The 17875-nt window shown below is 39.4% G+C and overlaps 1 protein-coding gene across 1 annotated transcript; it reads left to right on the top strand.

Annotated features, from left to right (window-relative positions):
• The first annotated feature begins 11292 nt into the window (after positions 1-11292).
• Positions 11293-16779, top strand: dla (deltaA). The gene is made up of 11 exons (XM_051119747.1): positions 11293-11739; positions 11823-12122; positions 12206-12266; positions 12346-12603; positions 13312-13372; positions 13466-13596; positions 13804-13973; positions 14068-14284; positions 14370-15204; positions 15300-15534; positions 15635-16779. The coding sequence occupies exons 1-11, from the start codon at positions 11686-11688 to the stop codon at positions 15638-15640; spliced, it is 2328 nt and encodes a 775-aa protein (XP_050975704.1). The 5' UTR covers positions 11293-11685; the 3' UTR covers positions 15641-16779.
• The last annotated feature ends 1096 nt before the right edge of the window (positions 16780-17875 follow it).

Raw genomic sequence — 17875 nt, 5'->3', positions numbered from 1 at the left:
ATAATGATTAGTTACAAATATAATTATAAATATGATTTATATGAACATCATTGACGTTAAATTTAATATAAAATGTCTTACACACACAGAGACACATAATATACAAATATATATATACAATTTATTTATTTATTTACTTATAGCATTATGGTAATGATAATTATTTTATTCATTTATTTATTGCATTACGGTAATGATAATTATTTTATTAATTGCATTATGGTAATTATATGTATTTATTTATTTATTGCATTATGGTAATGATTATTATTTTATTTATATATTTATTGCATTATGGTAATGATAATCATTTTATTTATTTATATATTTATTGCATTATGGTAATGATAAGTATTTTATTTATTGCATTATGGTAATGATATTTATTTATTTACTTATTGCATTATGGTAATCATAATTATTGTATTTTTTGCACTATGGCAATGATACTTTATTTGTATTATTTTTTTCAATTATGTAAAGGAGAATTGCACAGACACATACATTTATAACAGTATTACAATATTAATATACAAATATAATATAATTCAAATATAATTTTATGTATAAATGAAGGTAAAAACAGGTAAACGTTTAAATTTCTAGGTTGCATGAGAAAAGATTACAAAAAATACTAGAAAAGGTGGTAAAATTGAGAAGCAAAATTAATCTGTCTCTGCACGCTCCTTAAACAATCATTTTTGAACAATTTGTTTCAATAAGGCTCAATAAAAAGTAATATTTGAGCAGCATATAGAGATTTCAGCATCAAAAAAGCATTAAAGTCACTAAACGCCTCCCTCGTGCATTAAATAAGTCTTCATTCTCTATAAAGTTGAATAAATGACACAGTCGCTCTGGAGCTTCTCTTATTATCTCGTAAATGCTTGCGGAGTGTAAAGTGTGTGAGTACAGGTCACTCCAGAGCCACGGCCTCCATTGCGTGCTGGACTTTATCTTCATTAAAGTTTCGCGAAACCATGCCTTTGCATTTCTGCCTGTGAGCTGAATAGGCCGCGGGTAATAGATAGAGAGTGTGTGTGTGTGTGTGTGTGTGGAGATGACCACTCCACAGCAGCTGTCTGTCCAGCTTGCAGGGGCATCGGCACACAAAAGCCCCTCTCCCCTGGGGCAAGACTCACGGGGCAGGGGTCTAAGACCTCTACAGAGAGAGCACAAGAGCGACAGAATGCAGGAAGGCCGGAGAAAAACAGTGGAGGAAGAGAAGGCTGAGTGCTGAGAAAGAAAGAGCGCTTCACCCCCTCACCTTCAGGACCCCGTTTGTCCCCGAGCGACCGACGTGTAAGAGAGAATTCCTGAAGAGATCACAACAGGTGCACAGTGGAGAAACGCTGAAAAAAAAGAGAAAAACAGAAAGAGAAAGAGTGAGAGCGCAACAGGAAGACAAACAAAAGACACATTTAAGTTTAGTGTTACTTAAAAGAACTGACTCCAGACCTGCTGTCGACAGGTACCATCAAATATTTAATATGAAACATTTACATTTCCAAAACTGATGGCAAATCAGTATACTAGAATGATTTCTGAAGGATCATGTGACACTGAAGACTGGAGTAATGATGCTGAAAATTCAGCTTTTCATCACAGGTATAAATTATATTTTAAAGTATATTAAAATAGAAAAACGTTATTTTAAATTGCAATAATATTTCCTAATTTTACTATTTTTTCTATATCCAATAAATGCAACCGTGATGAGCAAAAGTGACTTTTTAAAAAACATTAAAAATCTTACTAATCCCAAGCTTTTATGCATATATGCATTTAAAAAACAAATAGTTATAGAAATAAATAGTATATATAGTATAAAATAAAAGAATAGAAATAAAAGTATATATAGTATAAAAAAATTATAGTTTTTTTTATTTAAAAAATATCAACATTAATATAATTATTTACAATGTTAATTAAAAATTATATTAATGATGAATTTAATTGTATTTTTTTTATTACACCATATTTATTATTGTTATTACTACTATTAATTTTTTTAGTTTTTTTTTACAATAAAATATACATTATATATACACTTAAACAGTGTAAATTTTAATTTGATAAATTTTTCTATTAATTTTTAAAATAAACAAATATAATAACATTAACATTACATATAGATAAATATACATATACATTTTCTAATTAATATATATACTAAATTATAATACTGTTTATTATAATTTTTTTTATATTTACACATTAGAATAACTTAATTTGATTTTTTTTAAATGCAAGTCTACTATAAACTATACAAACCATTAATTTTTCTGTTTTTAAAATATAATAAAAATAGCATTATATATAACATTACATTTATATATATATATATATATTTAAAAATATATGGATTGATAGATTTTAAAATTTCCTATTAATTATTATATTATTATATTAATACAATTATTATTATTAATACATAATACAATTATTATACATAATAATTATACATTATAATAATTGTATTTTATTTATAATCAATTAATTTTAAAATACGTGTACACTATATCATATACATATTTACTTATAAATGTATATATACTATTATTTTTTATATTTTTTAAAATATAATATAAATGATAAACTATACATTAGAATTACACACACACACACACACACACACACATATATATATATATATATATATATGTGTGTACTATTAATTTTTAGATATTTAAAAACTTAATTATATTGGCAAAAATCTGACAGATTGATTGGCCTGATCAATCTATCATCCCTAATCCTCACTAAACAATCGTAAGAAACACAGGGGCTCATTTTCGACAGTTATTGAGTTGTTAGTTTAAAGGTGAATATAAACATGAGCATCATGGTGTGCGTGTCCACGTCACTGATCCAGAGTCATATCTGATGTTGAGCAGTGATGGATGAGATGTCAGAGGACAGCCTTCGACCGCTGACTCCGGATCAGTGCGTGCATGGAAAACAAGTCCTTTTGTGATGAAGCTCTTCCCACGAGCTTCATCTTACCACCGACACACTCAACACCTGCCACCAGCTTTGTCTTAAAAGCTGATCTTAGTTATTCTGTGTTTTTGTGGCTTTGTTGAGGGCGGGTCACTTTTGGAGGGTGTGACTCTGACATTCAACACTCGATTTTGTTACAGAAGTGTGTTGGAGAGCGTGATTACTGTACCTGCGGCTCTTGTAACCTACAATCACGCCCTGTGTGTCCCAGCACGCAGCGTGTGTTTCATCCAATGTGACACTTGAGAGCTTTGGCGTCCCATATAAATGAACTACAATGTGCCCCAAACACACACACACACACCTGTGTTGTCAGCGTTGTTTGGAAATGAGCAATCATCTTGCAACAGATTGTTTGGGCCTGTCTGGAAGATAGTGCTCATGACAAAGGCTCATAGAGAGCTTGTGTCCTCAGGGAACGTGTGTGTGTGTGTGAGGGGGTGATGGAAGAAGTATAGAGCAGGGGGTATAGTTACTGCCCCCTCCTCCTCTTTTACCCCTTTGTGGGCCCTTCTGAGGAGGATTGAGGAGGTTAAAAGGGAGGAGAGGGAGAAGAAAAGGAGGATGGGGGATGTGTGAGCCCTAAACACAGGTGCCTACATCTGTTCATCCTCAGGGCAGATGCTGCTACAGAGAGAGACAGAGAAAGAGACAGAGAAACTTTGATGGGCTTCATTTTCAAAACAAAAGCCTGAAGTACTTCAAGTCAAAAGTTTGGACACACCTACTCATTCTTCATTATTACGCTTTTCACACTTGGAGTAATAGAAAAGCAATCACAACTATGGGAGAAACATATGGAATTAGATAACAAACACAAACAAATATAAACTCGAGCCCTGCTCATTCTGGACATTCATCAGACATGCACCTTCATGAGGTGCATCCTGAGATGTTTTTTAAACACTACTGAACACCCTTAAAAATAAAGGTTTCAAAAGGGGGGTTTCACAGAAGAACCATCACCTTTCACTGAACAAAAGAACCATTTTTTCCTTAGTTTTAGAATCTAAAGAACACCTTTTCCTCTATAGAACCTTTTGTGCAACAGAAAATGTGCAGAACATTCTAAAAACCTAAAATGAAACCTTTTATGGAATGCAAAGATTCCACACTCTTAAAAATAAAAGTTCCAAAAAAAGGGGGTTTTGCAGCGATGCCATAGAAGGACTATTTTTGGTTCCTCAAAGAACCTTTCAGAACCTGAAACGTTCTTACAAGAACCATGTTTTTCCTAGTGTGAAGAACAGTTTAATGATCTGAAGAACCTTCTTCCATTATAAGGAAACTTTTGTGGAATAGAAAGATTCCATGGATTTTAAAGGTTCTTCATGGAACCATTAATTCCCCCCAAAAAACCTTTACTGTTATGAGTGAATGAGAAACATGAGCATTAATGGTGTTTTTCCTTCTCTATCCATTTCAATTAAATTAAATTCATGCACATGTGACCCCAAAATGTATTTGGACACTTAAGTTACATTTTAGCCTGATTTTTACTACATTAGAGAATAAGAAATGTTAGAGCAAGTGTCTGTAAAAGATCTTTTCTTTTTGCTAGCATTCACTTTTCTTATTTTTTTTTTTTTTGCTTAATGCTTTGAATAAGCTGGTGTTTTAGTGATTTCTAGTGGATGTGTGAAGTCAGTTCTCCTCAAGTTCACAAAGGTGTTCAAGCAGAAAAGGTGGAATTCATCATATTAATAATCAAAGTAAAATAGGGTCAAGATTTAATACAGTTTAAATAACCTAGATTGATACTATTTTATAGTTTAAAAATCTTGTTGAGCAGTGTTTTGACAAGTATATTATATTTAATTTTTATATATATATGCATGGTCTCATTTTGGCCAAAAATGTACAAATGAATTAGTATGACATGCTATATTGTTGTTTTTTTTTTTTAATCTATTTTAACATTAATAAAATAGAATGTAAAATTTTAGCTGCAAGAAGTGATTACCGAGGTTCAAGTGCTTTAAGGCATTTAAGCACAGATGAAAAAAATCATTACATATTATTTAGCAAGCGTGTAACCACCTAAATCAAGGATTTAAAAAATATTTTTTGCCAAATCCAGGTCATTTTCCATAAAAAAATGTTTTTTAACATTTCTGACTGTTACAGCGCCGGCTGTATTTATTCCCCCAAAAAATTTTGCAATTTTTTGTGAAGTTTTGAGTTTTCATTTAGGTTTAATAGGCTTTTGGGTATTTGGACAGGCCCCTTTTCTAAACAATCCCCTTATAGCTTCCCAAAAAGTAAATTTCAACATTTGTTTTTGATAATTATTGACCTGGAGAGTCCATTTTACTGCAGTATTTTTTTTCCAGAACCTAGGACAAGTAGGTTTTTTACATCTCAATTGTCTAACAAATGATTTGACTGACAGCAGTGGTTCTAGAGGCAAAGCTGATATGAATGTTGCATGTATGTGTGAAAAACCATGCAAAATACAGTCATTTACACCCTTGAAAAATGTGAAATTGCCCCCCAGTGGCCAGTTTCTTTTAAATTCCTCACAGACCTTTAGGGCTGTGAGCCAAACAAGCCCACCAAGTTTTGATCCGATCAACCTCTGTTAACCTTGTCTAATAGGTGCTTATAATTCAACGGCCAATACCGGCCATGTTTTTTAAGATACACAAATGTCCTTACAGACGCTTGTGGCACTTTGGACCAAGACTGTGTGTACCAATTTTCATGTTGATGGGACAAACGGTTGTGAAGTTATAGCTGTAGTAGGTTTAAAAAAAGTAAAGTCATCGTCAGGCCAATTGGGGAGAGCCTTGGTGATGTTGTAGATGGTTTGAGTACCATCCCTCCAAATTTCAAGTCTCTACGACCTGCGGTTTGGTTTGCCTGATCAGTTTTATGTGAAGATTGCTGATCCTTGGCCGTTCTAACAATTAAAATAGGGTTTCAGTGCTACACGTCTGAACCCCTAAAAAATGAAACTTAATGAATTAAAATGAATAAGATGAAAATTTAAAAAAAAGTGTATGGTGCAATATTCGCCATTAATTGGACTACTATGCTATTTTAAAGTGTGCATGTGTTTCTTAAAAATAAATACCACTTGGTTTGATGTTCTTATCTACTGCAATGAGATTTAGACATTTTAAATGTGACTTAAGTTTCTAAATACTTTTGGGACCACTGTATTTGTCCACATAATTAATTGTAAGCATTTAACTTAGTTTAGATCATTATAAACATATAGTAAAACGTGAGTCCAAACCTTTGACTTTTAGTAAAAACCCTAATCATCACGTGGGATGCAAGCGCACTGCATCGACATCTTTAGCGTGGGGAGCGCAGTGTCAAAAATGCCTATGACTTGTCAAATCAATATGTTGAGAGAGAGACAGAGGTCGATATGTTGTGGTGGCCGGACGCGCGCATCAGTCCCTGGAGCCCTCGAAGCAGATGTGTTTTGATACGCGCAGGCACGCGACAAGCGTCAGCTCCCAAACGTCCACGCCTGTTTCCTTACGCTCGCACACACCCACAAACAGACGCACACGGGCGCAAATAAGAGGATCCCTGCGTAATTATTGAATGATTGTATCCCCTCGGGAGGCCCCCGAGAGAAGCTCAATGAAGCCACGACCACCATGTCCATGGCAACGGCGCATGATAATGAGCCTCGTGGTCAGAGCCGGGGCGCGCGTGGATTGTTCTGCGTGCCCGCGGGCAGCTGGTCAAAGTAATACGATCTGAAACAATGCTCGGACCACAGGTAGCCTGATGAACGCGCGTCTACGTACGCGCTTTCAGAACCATATATGCGGCTGAAACTTGTTTTTTATTCGAGGGTGCGAATTACTGTATTAATGACGTATCATAAGGTAATAAATACATCTATTTCTGTAAAACATTTTAAAAAGAGTACAGAACTACCTTTTAGTTTACGACTACAAAAAAATAAATAGCCAACTTAAAGGGAAAAATAAGTAAACTATCACGTTTGTTAAGCTTTATTTAAAAAGTTAGCTTCTTCCTGTTATTTTGTTGCAGTATTAGTTGTTTAACCAATGTTTTCTGCATTACCATATCCTTATTTTTCTGTAAGAGTGGGCGTGGCCATTTGTACATTTATGGGTTAAGCATCCGGTCTCATCGTGTCCTGCTATTAGCTGCACAAACAGCTCGTTTTGCTGCTTGATATTTTAAATTGGTGTCGTACCATGTCATTTTAATGTATTATCTTAATTATGAACACACTGGTTTGATGTGCTAATATACACTCACAATGTGATATAATACTACCAAAAAAAAAAAAAAAAAATTATAATTCTAAAAACTCAATACCAAAATCCCAGATAGCCAGACAATGAAAATATAAATTACTAATAAATATAAAAATTGTGTTTTGGACGCTGTGAACATGGAGACTGTAGTGTACACCGTAATTTTGAAAAGTTTAGCTTAAATGTTTAATATGAATAAACACTGCTCATAAACGGCTGCTGAGATTCTTAAGTGAAAAAAGTTGAGGCTTGGACCCAGAAACATAATTAGTTGGTGCATTGGTTGGACGCATTAGGTCATCACTCAACAAGCCAATAGCTAATGAACCGGAAGTCTCGCCCATAGGCTTGTGCCATGAAGAAAAAGGTGGATAGTGCTGTGTGTGTGTGTTTTTTTTTTTTTCAAAATCACTTTATTAAACCTTTAAATAACAAACAGGCATTGTCAGTTTTCCATTGTTAAACACATTGCGAATAACCCTGTTAATTATGGCTTCAACAAAGTCAAAACAAAAGTTGGAGATGTAAAATTTTAAGTTACAAGTATATGTTTAATAGGGGTTTTGGTAATAATAAACGTTTAAAACGAACTACCAGAAGGATTAGTCGTGCTTACTTTAAGGGTAATCATAACAACAATGATGCTGACGCGGGATGAGTTTGGCAGTACGTCGATAAAGTTTGACAACATTAACCTTACCAGAACTTTACTTACAGCGTTTTTGATAATTGACTGTTAGTCTGTGCTAGCAGCGTCAAATTTCGTTGCGACTTTTTATACACGTTTCACAGTTGAGATAAGTATAAAATATAATCAACGCCCTCCTCAAAAGTGATGTACACTGAATGCGCGCGCATCTTCCTCTCTCTCTCACTCTCTCTCCCTGTTCTATCATCCACGTTACCTTCTTCAATCTAGCGCCACGTTTTTGTAAGGTACACCGTGGCGTATCAAATCAGATTCTCCAACCCCTTCGCCGATCGATAGGTCGCAAACAACATTATAGCCCCTAATTGTGATCCCCACACGACTTCATATGATCGATCCCGTGTGATGCGAGCCCAGCTTAGGTTCCCACGGCCGCCCATGTGCTGTCTAACTCCGCTGGGACTGCAACACTTCTGGCTTCGCCTGCGCCATCTGGCCCCTGCCGGCCCATACCGTTACAGGTTCTTTAACATGCTTCTAGTTCAATTTAGACGCAGGGCAGTAAGCACACACACACACGCACACACACGGGCAGAGGGAGGGAGGAGACAGGCGTTTAGTCAGTGGCAGATGGTGTGTAAGGGTCTGGTCGCGTCTGAAGGCGTACCGTAGACCCCCTTCAGTGACTGTCCCCCGAGGGGCTTCACAATCAATGAAAAACGAAAGCGCAAAGAAAGGCAAGAACAAGAAGCGAGCGAGTCCCACTGACGTGATAGCTGAGGGGCTTGAGTTACTACAGGCTCCGACACTTCGACTGTTACTCCCTTCACTGTTAGTTCATTCCACAGGGGGAATCGACCAGCAAAACAAACGGACCGAAGTTGTGGCTCAAGAACTCATTTTTCCCTACTACACATTTTTTTTTAAGTTTTAAAGATTTAAAATAATGTAAACATACTACAGTAAATTGGTTAACTTTAGGTTACAAAAGTATCACAAAATCATATGCATCATTAAATATCATAAGATAATAAATAAATACGTAATTTATTTAAAAAGTTAGATTCTTCCTGTTGTTATCTGCATTGGTGTGTTTTGTGTCGCATTATTGGTTGCTTAATCAATGTTTACTGCATTGCAATAGGCTATCCACTTTATTTTTTTCTTTAAGAGTGGGCGTGGCCATTTATACATTTTATGGGTTAAGCTTCCCGCATCTGGCTATTTTTAGCTGTACAAGCAGCTTGATATGTTAAATTGGTGTCTTACCATGTTATTTTAATGTATTATCTTAATTATGAACACGCTGGTTTGTGGTGCAAACAGTTTTACCGTTTATGGCACATTGTTATTCTTCTCTAATTTCCCAATAGCGGCTAATGAACCGGAAGTCTCGCCCACAGACTTGCGCGTTAAAGAAATAACCTTCAACAGGCATTGTCAACTTTCCACTGTTAAACGCATTAACAATAAACCCAAGCATCATAATAAACAAAATAATAAAATAAACATTAAAAATAACACTAAAAGCAAATTATGAGACAAATTAAAATTTTCAGAGGGTCTGGTCAATCTATGAATGTTGACATAAATTTAGAGAGTTTTAAGTCACTTTAAGGCATTTTTAATTTAAGGCATTCGTTTAATTGTTTTATGGATTGAAATAAAATTCTTAAATCATTTTACTATAATCTGAAACTTTAAGAAATCTACATTTTTGTATATAAAACTTTGCTACAATCAACATATTATGGCACAGAAATTTGGTGATCTGGTGAGTCATCAGGTGACAACCACCTGTGTTGTCATCAGAAAGGTTTACAAATGAATGCAAAAAAAAAAAAAAGGTAAATATAGAAGATTGGCTTGGTATTACATTATATAAATTAATAGCATATGCAATAGTAAAATATGCAGTACATGTGCGTTTTTTTTACAGTAAAGATTGACAGGTGCCAGTTTTTTTAATAATAAGATTTAACCGTGTAGAAATGTGATGGGGAAAAATAGTAAGGAAACTGTACAGAAGCAGAAGCGCTAAACTGAAATCGCGCACAAGACGTAAATACAGAAAACAAGGAATGCCATCTTTCTCCAGCTCATTCCCAACATCCCACCCCTGCCCCCCGCGACCAGCCAATTTTTTTACTAGGAATCCATTTTTTTCCACTCTATGATGTCAGAAAATTTGGCTCATTTAAAGGTTGGTGGATTGGAAATACAGAAAGAGCTCAAAGCATATCTTAACACAGTGATGTAATTTGTCTCACTTGTGTTTGGTTACTATGGACCTCAGGCGAAAAGCTTTTGTGCTTAAGAAAATCGCACTTAAATGAACGACCAAATTAACACCCCCCTCCAGCACCCCCACTACACACGCGCAAATCTGCCTCTTTTTTTCTTTTGCACACACTTTTTTTTCAAACAACGAATACTGGCTTGGAAAAAAATCGTAGCCGGTTCTAATGTAAGACAACAGAGTCGGGCATCGAAGACGTTCAAAAGACCAGGAAAAACAAACATATATTTATTTAAATGGGCTGCTGAGAATGGAACGATAAGGAGGCGATTTGCTTGTTTTTGTGGGGCTCCGCGGATCGCCCGATTATGAGAACGGTAGCGCAGGTGCTGCCTGAATTACCATACAGCTGAGAGCAAACTTATTCCGCCTGCACACAATAGCGGAGCGCCCCGGGGATGGCCACGCGAGCAACACACACACACATACACACACACACAAGCTAACACACACTCACGCACACGCGCGCGCTTCGGACTCTTTCACTGCACGCGTTTAATACACACACGCACGCACACACACACACACACACACACAGCGGAAAAAGGAAAGCAAGTGGAGAATTTGGCCTCCATACAAATGATGCGTATTCTTTTGTGAGTTTGCCTGACGCACACACACTGTTAGCCTGAGGAATGTTTTTTAGACACAAATCAGGAGACTCCCCGAAGCAGGAAACGCAAAGGGAAGTGGGCATTTGTTGAAAACTGAGATTGCCTTCCTCAAGTTAACTTTTAAGATTAGTTTAATTAAGCCAAATAAACACGCGTTTTATAACTCCCTGAGCGAATGCACAAACACAAAACTATCAATTGCGTCGCATTGTATGTATATTCTAATGCAAATAATATATCTACAATAAATAATCGAACGTCTAAAACTTCAAGTTGTAAATTACCGTCACTTTTACGCACACACAGCAGCGCTGATGTGTTTGGGAGAGCTTGGTTGGTAGGGGCTGGTTGCATTGTAAAGCGTGGGACAGATTGGGGGTAGTGGTTCATTAGCATATTATTACCCCGGCATGTGGCACCCCGTATAAAACTGGCGGCAGGCGGCCTCGCTCCAGATACAAACGCACAGTGTCCGTGGGAGAAGGACGTGAGGAGGGATGTTGGACCAGTGACGAACCCTGGTTTATAATCAGACGAAGAAGGAACTATAAGAATACACACGAGCATCTTTTCAACTTTTCTTCTCCGACTTTTGAGGATTATATCACTCCGACGGAATCCAACAAGTCTGTTTATTTTCTGATTATTTTTGGACACTTATTTTCGGGCAAGAACTGTTGCTTTGTGCGCACTTGACATGAAAGGGAACTGCGTTCACGCTCAGCGTCTTTTGAAAGCAAGCCTCTTCCAATGAATCAGTCGGCGAAAAGAAAAGCCTTTTAATACGAGGGATCCCCCTGACTGATCTGGGAGCAGCCAAGTTGCTCAAAGACTTTCAAAAACCTATTTATTTATTATTTATTCATCATGGGACGCTACTTACTGTTGCTCTTCTCCATCCTGTACATGCTGCTCTGCCAGGTAAGACTGACTCCTCACTCATATCTGAATCTAAAGCAATGTGTTAATTTAGAGCTAACATTCAAACGCTGCTTCTTCTCCAGGCGTCTTCCTCAGGCGTCTTCGAGCTGAAGTTGCAGGAGTTTTTGAACAAGAAGGGTGTGCAAGGCAACAAGAACTGCTGTAAAGCTGGAATGACCACGCCGTACCAGCAGTGCGAGTGCAAGACTTTTTTCCGCATCTGCTTAAAACATTATCAGCCCAATGCATCTCCAGAGCCGCCCTGCACCTACGGAGGCACCGTCACCCCTGTGCTGGGGTCCAACTCTTTCCAAGTGCCAGATACCTTACCGGATGGCTCTTTCACCAATCCCATCAGGATGAATTTCGGTTTCACATGGCCGGTGAGTACTGATGCATTAAGAAGTAATTCAGAAGTAATGTTCAGCTCATTTTCTGATGCACAAATTTATTTTTGCTATCGCAGGGAACCTTTTCTCTTATCATTGAAGCAGTGCATGCTGATTCCAAAGAGGATCTGACAACAGGTATGTGGCCTCCCACCAGAAAAACAATGTTAATATAAACATTTTTAAACGGCATGACTGAAAATCATTTTCTGTGTAGAAAACCCAGAGCGCATCATCAGTACCATGACCACACAGCGGCACTTGACTGTGGGCGAGGACTGGTCTCAGGATCTGCACAGCGTGGGTCGAACCGAGCTCAAGTACTCATACCGCTTTGTGTGCGACGAGCACTACTACGGCGAGGGATGCTCTGTGTTCTGCCGGCCCCGAGATGATGCATTCGGTCACTTCACCTGCGGAGAACGTGGAGAAATAATCTGCGACGCCGGGTGGAAGGGCCAGTACTGCACAGAACGTGAGTAAAAACATTGTTTTTTAATACAGTAAACATTCCATAAATGTAATGTTGTTGGTTTGAAAAACTCAACCCAGGTTAGAAAAAAGAGGGAAGGGAAAAAACAAAGTTAACGGTTACGAACAACTTGTAACTAATACCCCCGCCCCCCACACTCACACTCCCCCTTTCAGCCCACTCTCACAACACACCACTTGATTTATTCCAGTCGGGAGGAGGAAAGTTTTTAGGAATAATCTCACGCGTGCCATAAATTTACATGCTGGCCTCCTATTGGCTGCTCCCAGAGTGGGCCGGCTGCTGATTGGCTGGCGTAGGGGAGGTATTGTTTGAAGTGGGCAGCTGCCGGGAGTGCGCAGACAATGGAGCAGCTGTCGCCCGCTGGCCGCGCATACACCAGCTGTCCACTCTTATCTTCCCTACCCGGAGACATTGAGAGCACAGGAGGGAGAGAGAAAAAAAGTTTTGACCCACAGTGAAGAGAGGGAGGAAAGAAGGGTCCCCTTGTTTGTGAGCGCCCTATTGTTGTCATGTGTTAAGCAGAAATTCTTCAGTGGTGATTAGCAGATTCGAGTATTTTTTTAGCAAGAGAGAACACTAATAGGTTTAGGTGACCCCACCTCTCTCTTCATTTGACATAAAATGTCCTACTTAGGATTTAAGATGTCCCTCCAAGATCCTAATGCAGGTGTTTTGTCCTCCTTACAGCAATTTGCCTTCCGGGATGCGACGAGGAGCACGGCTTCTGCGAAAAACCTGGAGAGTGCAAGTAGGTTAATCTCAAAAGTTTACGTCGTTAGCTGTTAAGATCGCCTTCAGGATTGGTTTTCTAACCAGAGAGTTTGTTTATTTTGTGCATCAGGTGCAGAGTGGGCTTTAAAGGCCGCTACTGTGATGAGTGCATACGCTATCCAGGATGCCTTCATGGAACCTGCCAGCAGCCATGGCAATGCAACTGCCAGGAAGGCTGGGGTGGCCTCTTCTGCAACCAAGGTAAGAAAGCGAGCAGAGCGAAAGACACACAAAAGATCAAAGAAAAGCATTTAGAATGGCCTTGAAAGACTAGGCGACACAAGGATGTTTGGCTGAAAGCGAGATATGAGAGTGCACGGCAGCTGTCCAGCTGCGGTCCAGCCATGTGTCGCTGCTTTGGGTCAGATTAATCCACATGTGCTCAACATATGTCCGCCTCTGTTACAGATCTGAACTACTGCACACATCATAAGCCCTGCCTGAATGGAGCCACTTGTAGTAACACCGGTCAGGGTAGCTACACCTGTTCCTGTCGGCCAGGATTCACGGGAGCCAGCTGTGAGATCGAGGTCAATGAATGCACAGGAAACCCCTGCCGCAATGGTGGAAGCTGCACTGTAAGTGTAAACGTTTGCCAAACCAATAATTTAATGCTTTTGCATTAAAACACCTGTTCTTGAGCTAAGCATCCCGTTCCTTTTGCGTTTACAGGACATGGAGAACACCTACAGCTGTACCTGTCCACCTGGCTTTTATGGCAACAACTGCGAGCTTAGCGCCATGACGTGTGCGGACGGTCCTTGCTTTAACGGCGGACGCTGTGCCGACAACCCCGATGGTGGTTACTTCTGCCAGTGTCCCACAGGATATGCAGGGTTCAACTGCGAGAAGAAGATCGACCATTGCTCCTCCAGTCCATGCTCTAATGGTAAGATGCACTTTTGGATTTGAACTTGAATGTTTGTGATCAAAACTGGTCCAGAATCTAATTCTCTTCCCTTTCTGATCCACAGGTGCACGCTGTGTCGACCTGGTGAACTCGTACCTCTGCCAGTGTCCCGAAGGGTTCACGGGAATGAACTGCGATCGTGCCGGGGACGAGTGCTCGCTGTACCCCTGCCAAAATGGCGGGACTTGTCAGGAAGGGACCACCGGTTACATCTGCACATGCCCGCCTGGATACACCGGACGGAACTGCAGCTCACCTGTGAGCCGCTGCCAACACAACCCGTGCCATAATGGCGCCACCTGCCACGAGAGGAACAACCGTTACGTGTGCGCTTGCGTACCGGGATACGGAGGACGCAACTGCCAGTTCTTGCTTCCGGACAGAGCGTCCCAAATTGCGGGAGACGTTCCCTGGACTGCCGTGGGATCGGGTGTCCTGCTGGTGCTGTTGTTGGTAGTCGCATGCGCCGTGGTGGTGGTTTGCGTTCGCTCGAAGGTTCAGCAGCGCAGACGGGATAGAGAAGAGGAGGTCGCCAATGGGGAAAACGAAACGATCAACAATCTCACAAACAACTGTCACCGTGACAAAGACCTGGCTGTAAGTGTCGTCGGGGCGGCACCTTTAAAGAACATCAACAAGAAGATCGATTTTCACAGTGATCATGATGACCTGAGCATGACAACGGAGAAGGAGAAGAGGAGCTATAAGACACGACATGCACCTGCAGACTACAACCTGGTGCATGAAGTAAAATACGAGGTGAAGCACGAAGTGAAACTGGAGCATGCTGGGAAGGAGATGGCGGCGAAGGAATTGTCCGATAGCTGCGAGGATGTAAAGTGCCAATCTCTGCAGGACTCTTCTGAGTTTGAGGAGAAGCGCAGGAAACGTCTGAAAAGGTAAAATCGTTGTCCAAGACAACGATTTCTTCCTTTGATTAATTTCCTCTCAAATGTACACATCGCTAACATGCTACTCTCCTTTTTCCTTGCAGTGATGCATCAGAAAAGTCAAAATATTCAGAGTCGAGGTATTCTGAATCAAAGTATTCTGAATCAAAGTACTCAGAATCGAAGTATTCAGAATCAAAGTATTCCGATTCACTGTATTCCGAGTCAGCATGTGCGTCAGCATGTGCATCGGCATCCACGTCGGCTTGTGTCGACACCAAATACAAATCCGTCATGGTGATGTCGGAGGAAAAAGATGAATGTGTAATTGCAACTGAGGTGAGTGTCGCATGTAGCTGACTTTGAATGTATGTCCATTTAGCATTCTCACTTTGATTCTGAGAACTAACAGGCGCTTTGTTGTCTTTTCCCATCTCAGGTGTAATGGGCCTGCAGGAAGCCGATGCTCATTGTGTCCTATGGGAGACATTTTGAACTCCCTAAGAAAATGCTGCTGCTCGAAACCTGGTGGAAATGTCCCACCTCATGACTACTGCTGCTGAGAAACTAAGACTGATTAACTGATATTCAGGATGAGCTGGTTCTCTGTACTGAAAGAGGCACAGGCAGTGGTGGCCTGTAGGCTTGGAAGCTTGTGGAAATGATAATGATGGCAGGAGTGTCATTAAAATTTCAAATGTAGTTGTAAAATTTACCTGTAAAGCCATTTTAAAGGTGTTGGACAATGTGTGTCCATTTTTAAATGTTTTTTAACGTGGGTTCATCACACGAGAATGGCATTAGGAAGGATATGAAAGAGAATACAAGAAAAGTATCGCAGTGTTTTGCCATGTGATGTCCAATAATGTGTCAGCATTGTGGCAACGTTTTAGCAATATTTTGGCAACATTTGCTGGTTTTTCCGCCAATAATTCCCACAGGCTTTTACTGTGCCCAGAGACTGCACCAAACATTAAGGATGTTAAGGAAGTAGTTTAAAACAAATGTGTCGCAAATTGCCATTGACTGTCTCCGTGACGCCGTGGCGAAGTTGTGGTAACATTTTAGCAATATTTTGGCAACATTTGCTGGCCCCACAAGTCAGTGTACAAGGGACTACATCAAAACGGTGGATGTTCAGCCATACTGGCCTGTCTTGCACTGGGTTAAAATGTCACATGATGTCATATCCTGTCACATGACCAGTGGAATCTATGTGTAAGTGCTCAAAAGAAAAATCTCAAAGTCTTCCAAGCCTCCGCTTTTTTGCATTATGGTTTAGAAAATGTATGTAATTTGTTTTTTGACGTAAAAGAATAAGTTTGTGTTGTTGATGATGAATAATATCCTTGTTTGTATGTTTTTTGTTTTCCTTTTTATAACAAGAGTTGTATGATTTAAGTTAATTTATTTTTATTTAAGTTGTATTTCTAAATATTTGTAATGTTTTTAAGATTATTTAAGTTTGCGTTTTTCCTAAGTTGTTCCTGTTACTTGCAAAGGCACTTCGGGTTGCTGGGATGTTTTGAGAAAAAGTTATTTAAAGAAGGATTGTAAAAAATGTTATTAATGCTATTGTTTCCATTAACAGGTCTTTGTTTGATTTTCTTTCTCTGAATGAAGTTTTAGCTTAAATTATTTTTCCAAATAAAGATTATGAACTATCGAAAGTATTTCATTGTTTTATTTGCATACACTTAGCTTAAATGTTAAAATAAGAGCATTTTTACATTCATATTTGAATGCTGATAAACCACATGAACCACCAAAAACAAACTGCAAAACTTTTAAGTGTTGTGAGACGCTGCTAAATTGGAGCCTCTTTTCTTGTAAGCGTCCTTTGTGGTGGTTCGCATTTTCTATCGAGTCTTTTCTGGGTGCTGGATTTATGACTTTTATGTGTGCCACTCTGTAAGGGTTGGAAATGGTTCTTTAGAAAATGGGGAATAGATTGGGATGCGGGTTCTTTATAGGGATGAGAACGAAGCTAATCATTAACATCTGCTCTGGCCTCTCGGTCACCCCATACTGGGCTATTCATGGCTTTACCCCACATTCTGCCTGCCGCGGGTGCATCGCTCAAGAGAAGGGCCTTTGAGAAACGCCGTCAAATAGCTGCAGGATGTTTACAAGTTTTCCAACCAGACTAGAGGGAGAAATTTAAGGCTTTGGGAAGGGGGGAAAAAACCCTGAACTAGTTGGCACATTTCCTAACTGGATGAAACTATTTGGCAGGTGTTTTGGCGGGAAAGCCTTTCTTGATTTCAAACACACGTCACCAAAACAACGACCAAAATCAAAGAAAATCTTTTCTTAATGATGTTCTCTTGCACTTTCTGTTAAGAGAAACTTTGTGCAAGATTTTGTATCCTAACATTGATGTAGTTAGAGAACAAAATGTCTTTTGTTGAGCTTTTATAGCTAAACATTAAGCTGGAGGAGAAGTTCAGAGGAGTTCTGGCTGAGGTCTCTTACAACACTCATCAATGGAGCTCTGGGGAACAGGCAGAGTCACACAATGTAGCGGCGGACAATAGCCGATACAAAAGGGCACCATTTGGGAGAGGCAGTGTGTGCCTATGAATGGAGGGAAGGGAGGGGGCAAGGAACGACAGATGTTGTCTGTCCTCCTGAGTCAAAGCGTCCTGCAGGCAGAAAACACCAGCTAGACCCCACATGG

Source organism: Labeo rohita, chromosome 1 (genome assembly GCF_022985175.1).
Source record: "Labeo rohita strain BAU-BD-2019 chromosome 1, IGBB_LRoh.1.0, whole genome shotgun sequence".
Lineage (NCBI taxonomy): Eukaryota > Metazoa > Chordata > Actinopteri > Cypriniformes > Cyprinidae > Labeo > Labeo rohita.
The sequence above is the reverse complement of the archived record's forward strand: the minus strand, read 5'-3'. Positions and strand labels throughout refer to the sequence as shown.

What these genes read in the sequence shown, in the direction of transcription:
- dla (XM_051119747.1), top strand. Translation starts at nt 11,686, where the DNA reads ATGGGACGCTACTTACTGTTGCTCTTCTCCATCCTGTACATGCTGCTC. An exon ending in ATTTCGGTTTCACATGGCCG is followed by an intron (nt 12,123 to 12,205) that starts GTGAGTACTGAT and finishes TTGCTATCGCAG; the next exon opens with GGAACCTTTTCTCTTATCAT. An exon ending in GCAATGGTGGAAGCTGCACT is followed by an intron (nt 13,974 to 14,067) that starts GTAAGTGTAAAC and finishes TTGCGTTTACAG; the next exon opens with GACATGGAGAACACCTACAG.